The following is a 10,451-nucleotide window of genomic DNA, read 5'->3' as shown; positions in this document are numbered from 1 at the left end:
AATACCACAAACTGCCCAAATGCCGACAGACACCATTGCCATCTGCCCCTCCCTTACCATAAACTACTCCCCCTGCCATAATCTGCCCACATGAATAGTGCACCAAATAAGTGCCTCTTCCGCCCCCGACATCAATCTGCCCCCAATCGGTGCCATGTTTGACCCACCCCACACGTGCAATAATCTGGCCCCTATTCACTGACCAAACCAAACCCCAAAATTGCCATCAGCCCGACCACTGAGCCATCTGCCCAAACCCCCCCCCCCGCCTTTCAACAATTGGCCTCCTATTCCACGAGCGCACCAAAATTTCATAAACCACCCCCCCGCACACCAAACCCCCACCCCCTTCCATCAGCCACTCTGCTCTGAAATCTGACATCTTTCCCACCCCTGCAATAATCAGGCCCATGATCAATGACTCAAACACCCCCCCCTTGCCTTTACCCCCACACCACTTCGCTGACATCTGCCCAAGCACCAATATATGCCCCCATGACAGATAGAAAGATTATAGGAAAATATACAGAAAGAGGCAAACTGATGCATTCCGAGCGGATCCTTATCCATTCAGAATGCATTAGGGCTGAAATGATCCTTTTTGGACCGCTTGCGAGATCCCTGAAATGGATCTCAAACGGAATTCAAAACGCCGGTTTGAAAATAGCCTTATCCATTTCTATAAAAGTACAATAAATGTAAAAACAAGCGGCGTCAATTCTTGCTGCGGATTTTCTGTAAGAATAATAAAAACTCAAAAGTCCAAGCCTGCTCCTATTCAAAACATTTAGCTCCCCTAGTGTTGTATTACTTAATGTGTAACACAATAAACATTCAGGAAATTCTTTGGTGCAACATGTTTATTACACCTTCTAGGTTATAAAAAGAGAAAATAGTAATACAACAAACCGTACAATACAGTCCTTATAAATGTAATGGTGATCTCCCCCAACACAAAAACGTGGGGTCAAGAGTAACAGGACATAGGACAATAGTAAAGGCCGCACATAACAGAGGTACTCGATCCTAAATTACGGACACAGTGTATGTACCCCAGCTGTATGGATACATCACCTCGTAACTTTATTAAACGATCACTTAAAACAAGGAATTTGTAAGAAATGGACTGTACATTATAAAACCCAACTTTGCTACAATCAGCTTCCTTACAATGGAAATTCCTAACAAAACCTTGCAGGACGCATGTTACTGTATTGTTCCTGAACTTCCTGCATTACTGTTGCTGAATGATTGTATGGACAGCGGGGGACAAAGTAACGAGTACTACAGTCTGAAGAGTTCGAGCTTCCAAGATGATAGAAAATCTGTGCACTGGACACCACCACACCCGACAAAGAAAGAAAAAAAAAAAAAAAATAGATGATGCCCACCAGATTGGTCAGGAGACGGGTAGTTATATTGCTGACCAACAGTTCATTTACTTATGGACTCACGGACTACAGAAACTTTTTTCCCAGCCTTACGTAATAGAAGATAGGACATATTTCCATATTTTGTACGCTTGTTATCAGATGCAAAGTTAAACTCTGGATCATGGCATTTTATAGACTTAGGAAACAAATACCCTGTAGTGGGACGTGTTGAAGTGGGCTGAACAGATACATTTGACATATGGGCATTTCTAACTGCAAGGAACCCGCCTCATCTGCTACTTAAAGGTTATCGACACCTTCGGGGGGAAATTTTTAGTTTTTATTGTATTGTACTCAAGCTAAAATCATTTTTTTTCAATTGGTCTTTATTAAAAATGTTCAGCCTCTCTCTCTGTAAAAGGGTTGAGATTCTCTAGTACCAGGCTCATGTGAAGCTTATCTGTAATCTCCTGACAGCTCATAAACACTCATAGCTCAGTTCTTATCTTACTAATTAGAATGTGGCCTAAATAAGTGTCTGAGGCACAAAGTGGAAGTAAAAATTAAGATGTTCACAGCTAGGCTAATACTTAACCCTTTATGACAAAACCTGATGAAATTTTTTATTTTTTTGCCCAAAATGAGTTAAATGCAATCATTAAAAATTGCCCCCGAAGGTGTTCAAAGTTTTTATAGGGGGTCTTTGGGTTACAGATATTGATGACCTATCCCAGATAGATCATCAATATCAGATTGGTTGTCAGACCACAACCTACACCCCCACCGATCAGCTGTTTTGGGCTGCTACAGTGTACAAAGCAGTAGCAGAAGGTTCTATACACTGTGTAGTATCCAGCACCAGAGTACTGCAGCTTAGCTCCCATTCACTTGAAGGAGAGCCGAGCCGCTTTACCTTGGCACAACCACTACACAGATACTATGTAAAACAACTGATTGGTGGAGGTGCTGGGTGGCAGACCCCTACTAATCGATAACCTACCCCAAGGATAGGTCATCAGATAATTGTTAACCCAGAGAACCTCTTTAACCATTACTTAATGGGGTTTTCCCACCATAGAATGTTACGGCATATTACTATAAAAAGCCAAAAGGACCTTAGACCCAGTGTTCTCAGGATCAGTGGGGGAACATCCCTTTAAGTATCAGTTCTGTTAAAATATTGTATGAAAATGATCAATTTTACAAACATTGGCAAAATGTAAAAAAAATAAAATGTGTATCTGCATATTCATCCACCAACAGACTTCATTATTGCTCAGGCATAAAAGCATATATCCTCCTTGATGTCATTATGGCTTAACATGTGACAACCTATTTTAAGACATTATTTTTCTCCTAAAACATTCCATTCAACAAACCAGTAACAGAAGTATTGTAAGTTGGTAAATTATACATATGATATAGTACATAATGTACTTAAATTATTGCTTTCATTTTGTATATAGTGTCCAAAGTTGAGCACTCTACAATCCACAGACAATCTGACAAACCTAGAGAAAAAAACAAAAACAAAACTTGGATGGGCCTGACGTGATAAGTTGTGCACAAGTCAATGAAATGTGGTCTTCTGATACCTAAACATGATAGGACTGTTCACATTTCTGTGTAGATGGTATCTTTCTCGCCTAGGTGCTAATGAGCTGGAAATCAGATCTTCAATATTAGAGGTCCTTTGGGAAAGCAGAAACCGCATTCCCTCGCAAACTACAATGGGACATGAATGGGAAACAAAGAAAACATAAAACTCCTAAGATGTCCTGTGGCAGTTTAGCCAATGATGGATGCCTTCTCTTCTACAAGTCCAGTTCCAGGTCCTCTATCTCTTCCTCTAGTGCTTTCCTCCTAGCCAGCTTTTCTAACTGCTCTTTGGAAGGCTGCTTGATCTCTCCAGAGTCTATTTTCTGCTGTAGGTCCTCCACTTGTCGAAGTTTCTTACGCAGGTTCTTCAGTTTCTTTGTCTTCTCGGCAGCAGCGTTTTCACTATTCGATTTGTCATTTTTCACCTCAGTTTCTGAAATGCTAATCTTCCCAATGTCTTGTCTGGCCTCCTCCACCGACTCTCGTTCTCCTTTCTCCTGATTCTTTTTCTCTTTGCGCTTCATTTTCCTCTTAGCTGTTTTAGATAGAGGGGTTTCTGTCTCTGGCTTGTTGGACTGTTGAGTTTTGTTAGCAGTTGGCTCAACGTGGCTAAGTCCAGGGGGAAGTGAGGGTTTGCTTTTGAAGAACTTGACATACTTGTTTTCATATCTACAAGTTCAAACAAGACAAGTAGAAGTGCATTAACTATAGATATTTAAAAAAAAATGTAGAAGTGCAGAACATATTGGCACTTCCATGTGTTTATAAACTATAAGGGTTGTACGAGAGGAGGATAAATTTCAGACAGACATTTACTTAAAGGGTCACTGAGCTTTCACAAAAAACTTTTGGCATGTCAGACATATCAAAGGTTTTGATCGGTGGGGGTCTGTGTTGAGATCCCCAATGATTGCTAGAATGAGGAGGGAGAGGAAGAGGGAGACAATTGCTTGTATAGTGCACACTCTCCTCACTGCAGGAAAGGAAGCAAGATGGACTCAAGAGAAAGTCTTGCTTCTTTCTGCAGCAAGGAAAGAGCGCACTATGCGAGCGTTGCCCTCTCCTTGTTCTAGTGATTGATGGGGGTCTCAGCACTCAGATCCCCACCAATCACAACATATCACAAGTTCTGTGACAGCTCAGTGACCCTGGACCATATGGCAATACTAGACACACACTATGGACAGGAGTGGAGCAGTTGCCCGGTGGAGGAAAGCAGGCGAGTTTCTCTCATCTGATACAACCGCTTTAATATTGTTTAAGCTTAAAGGGGCTGTGCAGCCTGTTTATATTGAGGACCTATCCTCAGAACAGATCAATATCAGATGGCTGGGGGTCCGACTCCAGACACACTCGCCGATCAGCTGTTTGACATTACACGTCGTCTCCTTGTAGCAGTGGCATAGTGTAAATTACAAGTTGCCTGGAGCGAGTACTTTTCATTACACTGCGCGCTTCTGTGACGAGCAGTATAATATAGAGGAAGTAGCGCTCGCATGGAGTGCCGCCTCTTCTTCAAACAGCTGATCGGCAGGGGTGTCAATATAAAAATCGGCCTGTACAACCCAGTTAAGTCCGTAAATACCAGGTCCGACTTCTGATAATGCTGTCCCAATATATTGTAACAGAATTCTATTAGAAGTAGTTTTTCTATTCTAAGAATAGAAGTTTTCACTACCACAGATAGACCTCCACATATTAAAAAAGTTGGTGTGTATGTATGTGTGTGTTTTCTAAAGGAGAAATAAATGCTTGCCAAAATTACAATTAGGCTAAGTTCACACTAGCATTAGACATCTGAAGCCTGCCAAAGGTTCTTGGATACGTCACTGCCAGAGGCTACCCGATACCTGCGGGCCCCATTAAGGCCCCTTTCACAGGCGAGATTTCTGCGCCGGTACAATGCGTGAGGTGAACGCATTGCACCCGCACTGAATCCGGACCCATTCATTTCTATAGGGCTGTACACATGAGCGGCGATTTTCATGCATCACGCAACGCAGGCCCCATATAAGTGAATAGGGCTGCGTGAAAATCGCAAGCAAGTGCGGATGCGTTGCGATTTTCATGCATGGTTGCTAGGTGACGATCGGGACCCGATCCTTATTATTTTCCCTTATAACATTGTTATAAGGGAAAATAATAGCATTCTCAATACAGAATGCTTAGTAAAATGTGGATTGAGGGGTAAAAAAATAAAATTAGATAAAATTAACTCGCCTCCTCCACTTGATCGCGTAGTTACCAATCTCTTCTTACTTCTTTAATCATGAGCTGCCGGCTAAAGAACCTGTGGTGACGTCACCACAGGTCCTGAAGAGCAGAGACTGGCAGCTATGGAGGAGGCGATTTTTTTTTTTTTTAACCCTCAATGGACCTTCTACTAAGCATTCTGTATTAAAGAATGCTATTATTTTCCCTTATAACCATGTTATAAGGGAAAGTTATAAAATCTACAACTAAGGCTACTTTCACACTAGCGTTCGTCAGGTCCGCTCGTGAGCTCCGTTTGAAGGGGCTCACGAGCGGACCCGAACGCAGCTGTCCAGCCCTGATGCAGTCTGAATGGAGCGGATCCGCTCAGACTGCATCAGTCTGGCAGCGTTCAGCCTCCGCTCCGCTCGCCTCCGCACGGACAGGCGGACAGCTGAACGCTGCTTGCAGCGTTCAGGTGTCCGCCTGGCCGTGCGGAGGCGTGCGGATCCGTCCAGACTTACAATGTAAGTCAATGGGGACGGATCCGTTTGAAGATGCCACAATGTGGCTCAATCTTCAAGCGGATCCGTCCCCCATTGACTTTACATTGAAAGTCTGGACGGATCCGTCCGAGGCTATTTTCACACTTAGCTTTTTTTTTGCCATTTTAATGCAGACGGATCCGTTCTGAACGGAGCCTCCGTCTGCATTATTATGAGCGGATCCGTTCAGAACGGATCCGCCCGAACGCTAGTGTGAAAGTAGCCTAACCCAAACTTCATTGAAGAAGTTCGGGTCTGGGTACCACATTGTTTTTTCTCACGCGCAAAACGCATTGCATTCACGCAGAAAAAAAACTCAACCACACAAAGCAATCGCAGTCAAAACTGACTGAAATTGTGTGCTCACTCCCACGATTTCCCCACCAGGCACCCACATCCTATCCGTCCCAAATCCATAACGCCCATGTGAAAGAGGCCTAACTATAATGGAGACCGGCAGAGATGTGGCCGTAAGCCGGCAAACATGCAGAGAACCGGTCAGACTTAAACCGCTCTATTAGCCCTGTCGATTCTCTGCATATTTCCCGGATTGCAGCAGGATCTCGTCAGTCTCCATTATAGTTAATGGAGCTGGAAGGCAGTGTGGTAGCTTCTGGCAATGCTGGAAAGCAGAAAGATCCTGCAGGCTTTTTCATGCTGGATCTAAAAGCGCTAGTGTGAAACCAGCCTTACATACATAGGGGGATATTAAGACTGATGTTTTATATGCTGACCTATAAGTGTTCTCTGATGGCGTCAGAAGTGCCAAATATTAACAATCACGACTCTTAATTATAGGGGTGGAGTAAATATACGGTACAGATGTCTGATCTAAATTTAAATATGTATCTGGATGTACAAGACAAAGCTTGCCCACACTTCACAAAAGACATATGGACCAACAACAGACCCTTCACTGTCAACTTCATGGATGAAACACTGACTGTCTTGTCCTCGGTTCGTGAAACAAACCTAACAGTACGAGCATTTTCAGACAAATGCTCATGGCAATACTAATGATGTTCATTTTATTTGTAAAATGGGGAAAGGGGAGGTGATTATTTTTTTATTTTATTTTTTTAGCCCAGTACCACCAAGGTTTGTGAACGCGTGAACATTGGATTGCTTCTTACTCAGCCAGCAATACAATAGCAATTCTGCCATAGATGGCAACCCTGTTCCGATTAGGCCCTGGAACTTCCCGTAACCGATCTTGCCATGAGCGGGAAGGGTGTCTGAATGGAGCAGCAGACACACACATATGGAGCTGCTGCTCCATTCAACTATGGGAGGACAACTTCTCGGGTATCTCCAGCAGCCCAACAGACCTGAATGGAACAGATGTGCGCGTCTGCCGCTCCATTCACATGGGGAATCACGGGCCCCCTAGCAGGTGGACTTCCGCGGAACAGACACATTCTATTCTGTGGATAGGGGATAAGTTATTGTTATGGGACAAAGTCTTTAAATGTCCATGATTGGCGTCGTCTCTGATCACGGATAGCTGTGTAAATCTCCTGAGCCACCGCCACATACAGCATCAGCAAGGGATTAAACTGGAACACCGATACTTTGTGTTTATTCCAGTTCACTAATGCATCATACTGGATACATAATGACAGATACATACACAGGAACTTCCTCTTGAGGCACGTATCCCTCTTTCACTTTTCTCGGCTTCCTCCAGGTTCCATCAGGACGCTGGGTAGCTGCTATGTACTTTCCTTTATGAAAATAAAAAGATGTATTGTAAGATAACACCTATAACTTAAAGAAGCACTGCCAAAAAAATGTTTGTATTGTTGCTCCTAGAGGCTCATTTGTGTATATAAAAAGATCAGGTTTTTAGAAATAAAGCCACAGATGGGGATGAGATCAAGATTGCTAGCTTCTGCTGATCTGCGCACATTCTGGTGACAGAAGCCCTTTAAAAATATATTTAACATAAAAATGTGACTAAAAGAGGACCTTTCACCTGGCAAAAAAACTGTGAACCAAGTATCATGATATATACAGCGGCACCCAGAGATCTCACTGCACTTACTATTAACCCTGGGGCGCTGCTCCGTTCTGCCGCTATGTCCTCCGGCATGTTCGGTCACTTGGTTATAGTAGGAGGAGACTGCCCTTATTCTCCTGGGCGTCTCCTTCTCCTAGGCTGTAGCGCTGGCCAATCGCAGTGCAGAGCTCACAGCCTGGGAGAAAAAAAAAAAAAAAAAAAAAAAAAAACTCCCAGGAGAATAAGGGCAGTCTCCGCCTACTATAACCCAGTGACCGAAAATACTGGAGGGCATAGCGGGAGAACGGAGCGGCGCCCTGGGATAATAGTAAGTGCAGTGAGATCCCTGGATGCCGCTGTACAGATCATGACACTTAGTTTACAATTTTTTGCCAAATGAAAGGCCCTCTTTAAACAGTAGATCATTTACTGATGACACATTCCCTTTAAAGGAAAAGTAACATTTCTCCTAGTTATGGTCAAGCGGTCATAAGATTTTTATTTTATCTTCAAATTAGCTATAGTAGCCCTTGAACTTTGTGGGACGATTTGTAAGGGTTTTTTTTTTGTTAGTGTTTTTTTTTCTCCCATATACTGCAGGCTGTCGGCTCCCCCACTGCCCCCTCTCCTGAGATCACAGCCAGCTAAGGCATTTGGGGGGGTGTTAAGCCTTCACAAGCCTTGGGCTCCGTAGAAGACAGAGATAAGGATCTAATCTTGTTCAAAAGCTTGCAATCTAAGCTTTAAAACAAGACCAAAGAATCACAGCATAATCTTCTCTACATCGGATGATACAGCCTTTAGAAATCAGGCCTAGAGTAAAAGCAGTTGAAACATGCATTCACTTTCAGCAGCGGTCACTCCTGACCCAATTTGGAAAGGCTATATTTTCCGACGTAGAGGAGATTATGCGATTCTGGTCTAGTTTTAAAGCTTATATTGCCTTCATATCTCCATCCTCTACAGAACCTGAAATATAAAAAGATTTAAAGCGTCCTCCCCTACACACACCACTACTGTTAGGTGCTTAATAGCAATTGTGTGAAGAAAGCCTAAAGAGGTTTTCTGTGGCCTACTAAAAATATTTTTACCAAGGCAGTTGTTTAGAGGCCACCTGTACACTGTAGGACAGTCATATATTGGTATTGGACTTTGTGATTTTATCATTGTGTCAGAAAATACAAGGGAAACCCCACTTTAGCAAATTCCCTCCAAGCGTCTAGGTACTGCCATGCTTTCATAGCCAATTACATAATTACACAGGTTGATAAAAATAAAAAAAAAGATATGTCCATCAAACTCAACATTAAGATCAATTATAGACAGACATTGTTAGCTTAAAGAGGTTGTGCGGGGGTTTTATACTGGATGACCAATCCTCAGGATAGGTCATTAATCTCTTATCGGTGGGAGTCCAGTACCTGGCACCTCCACTGATCAGCTGTTTGACAAGGAGGCAGCGCTCCTTCCCCTTCATCACTCTGCACGTCATCTCTCTTGCAGCGGTGGCATGGTGCAATTACAAGTACTCTCTACATTCATTACACTCACTTCCGAGACAATGGGCAGTGTAATGAACAACATTGCTGCCTCCTCCTCAAAGAGCTGAACGTCGGAGATTCGGCACCCACTCCGATCAGATATTAATGACCTATCCTGAGGTTAGGTCATCCATATAAAATCACTGCACAACCCCTTTAATTATAACCCCCGATGCCGTTTGCTATTCTATAAGACAACTGTGTTGGTCCCATGTTCATATGTGACCGCAATGCTGAGAAAAATTATATTTTACTATATGCAAATGAGCCTCTAGGAGCAACGATGGGAGGGGCCTTTACTCCTTGAGGCTCTGCTCTCTGCACTTCGATTGACAGGGCCAGACAGTGTAAACACAGTGGAGAGGGCGCGGCAGCTGCAGAGAGAGCAGAGCCTCTAGGTGTAAAGGCAACGCCCCCATTGCATATATAAAATCTTAATTTTTCCCAGCAATGCAGGCACATATAATCATGGGACCAACACCGATGCCTTCAGCTGCCAAATGCACATGGAACAGGTCAGCCAGTGTCATAGGTACAAATCTGCTGACAGATGTCCTTTAAATTAGAGACAAATAGACCCAACCTGGGAATGCCCCAAACCACGGGGCCTGACCATTTCTGGGAGGTCTTACCTATGCCCTGTCCATTTTTGGGCCAGGAGAGACCAGATCAGTTTCTGAAAATTAGGGACAGTGCCTGCAAATTCAGGACCGTTGCCAACAATGCATCAGGCATTCCATTATTTGTCATGGGGTCTCATTTCATCTGGCACTTTAGATGGAACCTATTCACCTATTATGGGGACCCCTAATGGAGCCTACGACAAATGTAAACTCAGCCTAATGGGCTTATGGACCTGCAGTTACAGGGGGCAAAATATTTAGCTGACCGACCCACTGTTACTGGTTAACGCTCGCCATTTCCCATTGCAGGCCTCTTCCATGTTCAAGTTCCCATTATTTACTCCCCAACTTCCAAAAGCCATAACTTTATTCTTTCATCTAAATTTTTTTATTTATTTTTTTGCTGGAGAACTTTTAAAATGCCACCATTAGATATTCCATACAATGCATTTGGAAGCTAGAATTTTTTTTTTTTTTAATAGGGTGAATTTGAAAAAAAAAAGAAAATGCAACTATGTCATTGTTTTATGGGTTTCATTTTTTATGGCATTCAGTGTGGTGAAAATGACATGTTACCT

General features: G+C 43.1%; 1 protein-coding gene across 2 annotated transcripts in view; it reads right to left on the bottom strand.

Annotated features, from left to right (window-relative positions):
• Positions 1–842: 842 nt before the first annotated feature.
• Positions 843–10,451, bottom strand: part of PYM1 (PYM homolog 1, exon junction complex associated factor) — a 38,389-nt gene continuing 28,780 nt past the window's right edge. For both annotated transcript variants that reach the window (XM_044287400.1, XM_044287401.1), the window contains exons 2-3: positions 7,341–7,434; positions 843–3,641 (exon numbers count right to left, since the gene is read on the bottom strand). In XM_044287400.1, coding sequence (XP_044143335.1) covers positions 3,188–3,641; positions 7,341–7,434 — 548 coding nt within the window. In that variant the 3' untranslated portion in view covers positions 843–3,187. The remainder of the gene's footprint in view (positions 3,642–7,340; positions 7,435–10,451) is intronic.

Source organism: Bufo gargarizans, chromosome 3, assembly GCF_014858855.1.
Source record: "Bufo gargarizans isolate SCDJY-AF-19 chromosome 3, ASM1485885v1, whole genome shotgun sequence".
Lineage (NCBI taxonomy): Eukaryota > Metazoa > Chordata > Amphibia > Anura > Bufonidae > Bufo > Bufo gargarizans.
This window is presented reverse-complemented; position numbering and strand designations above follow the sequence as displayed.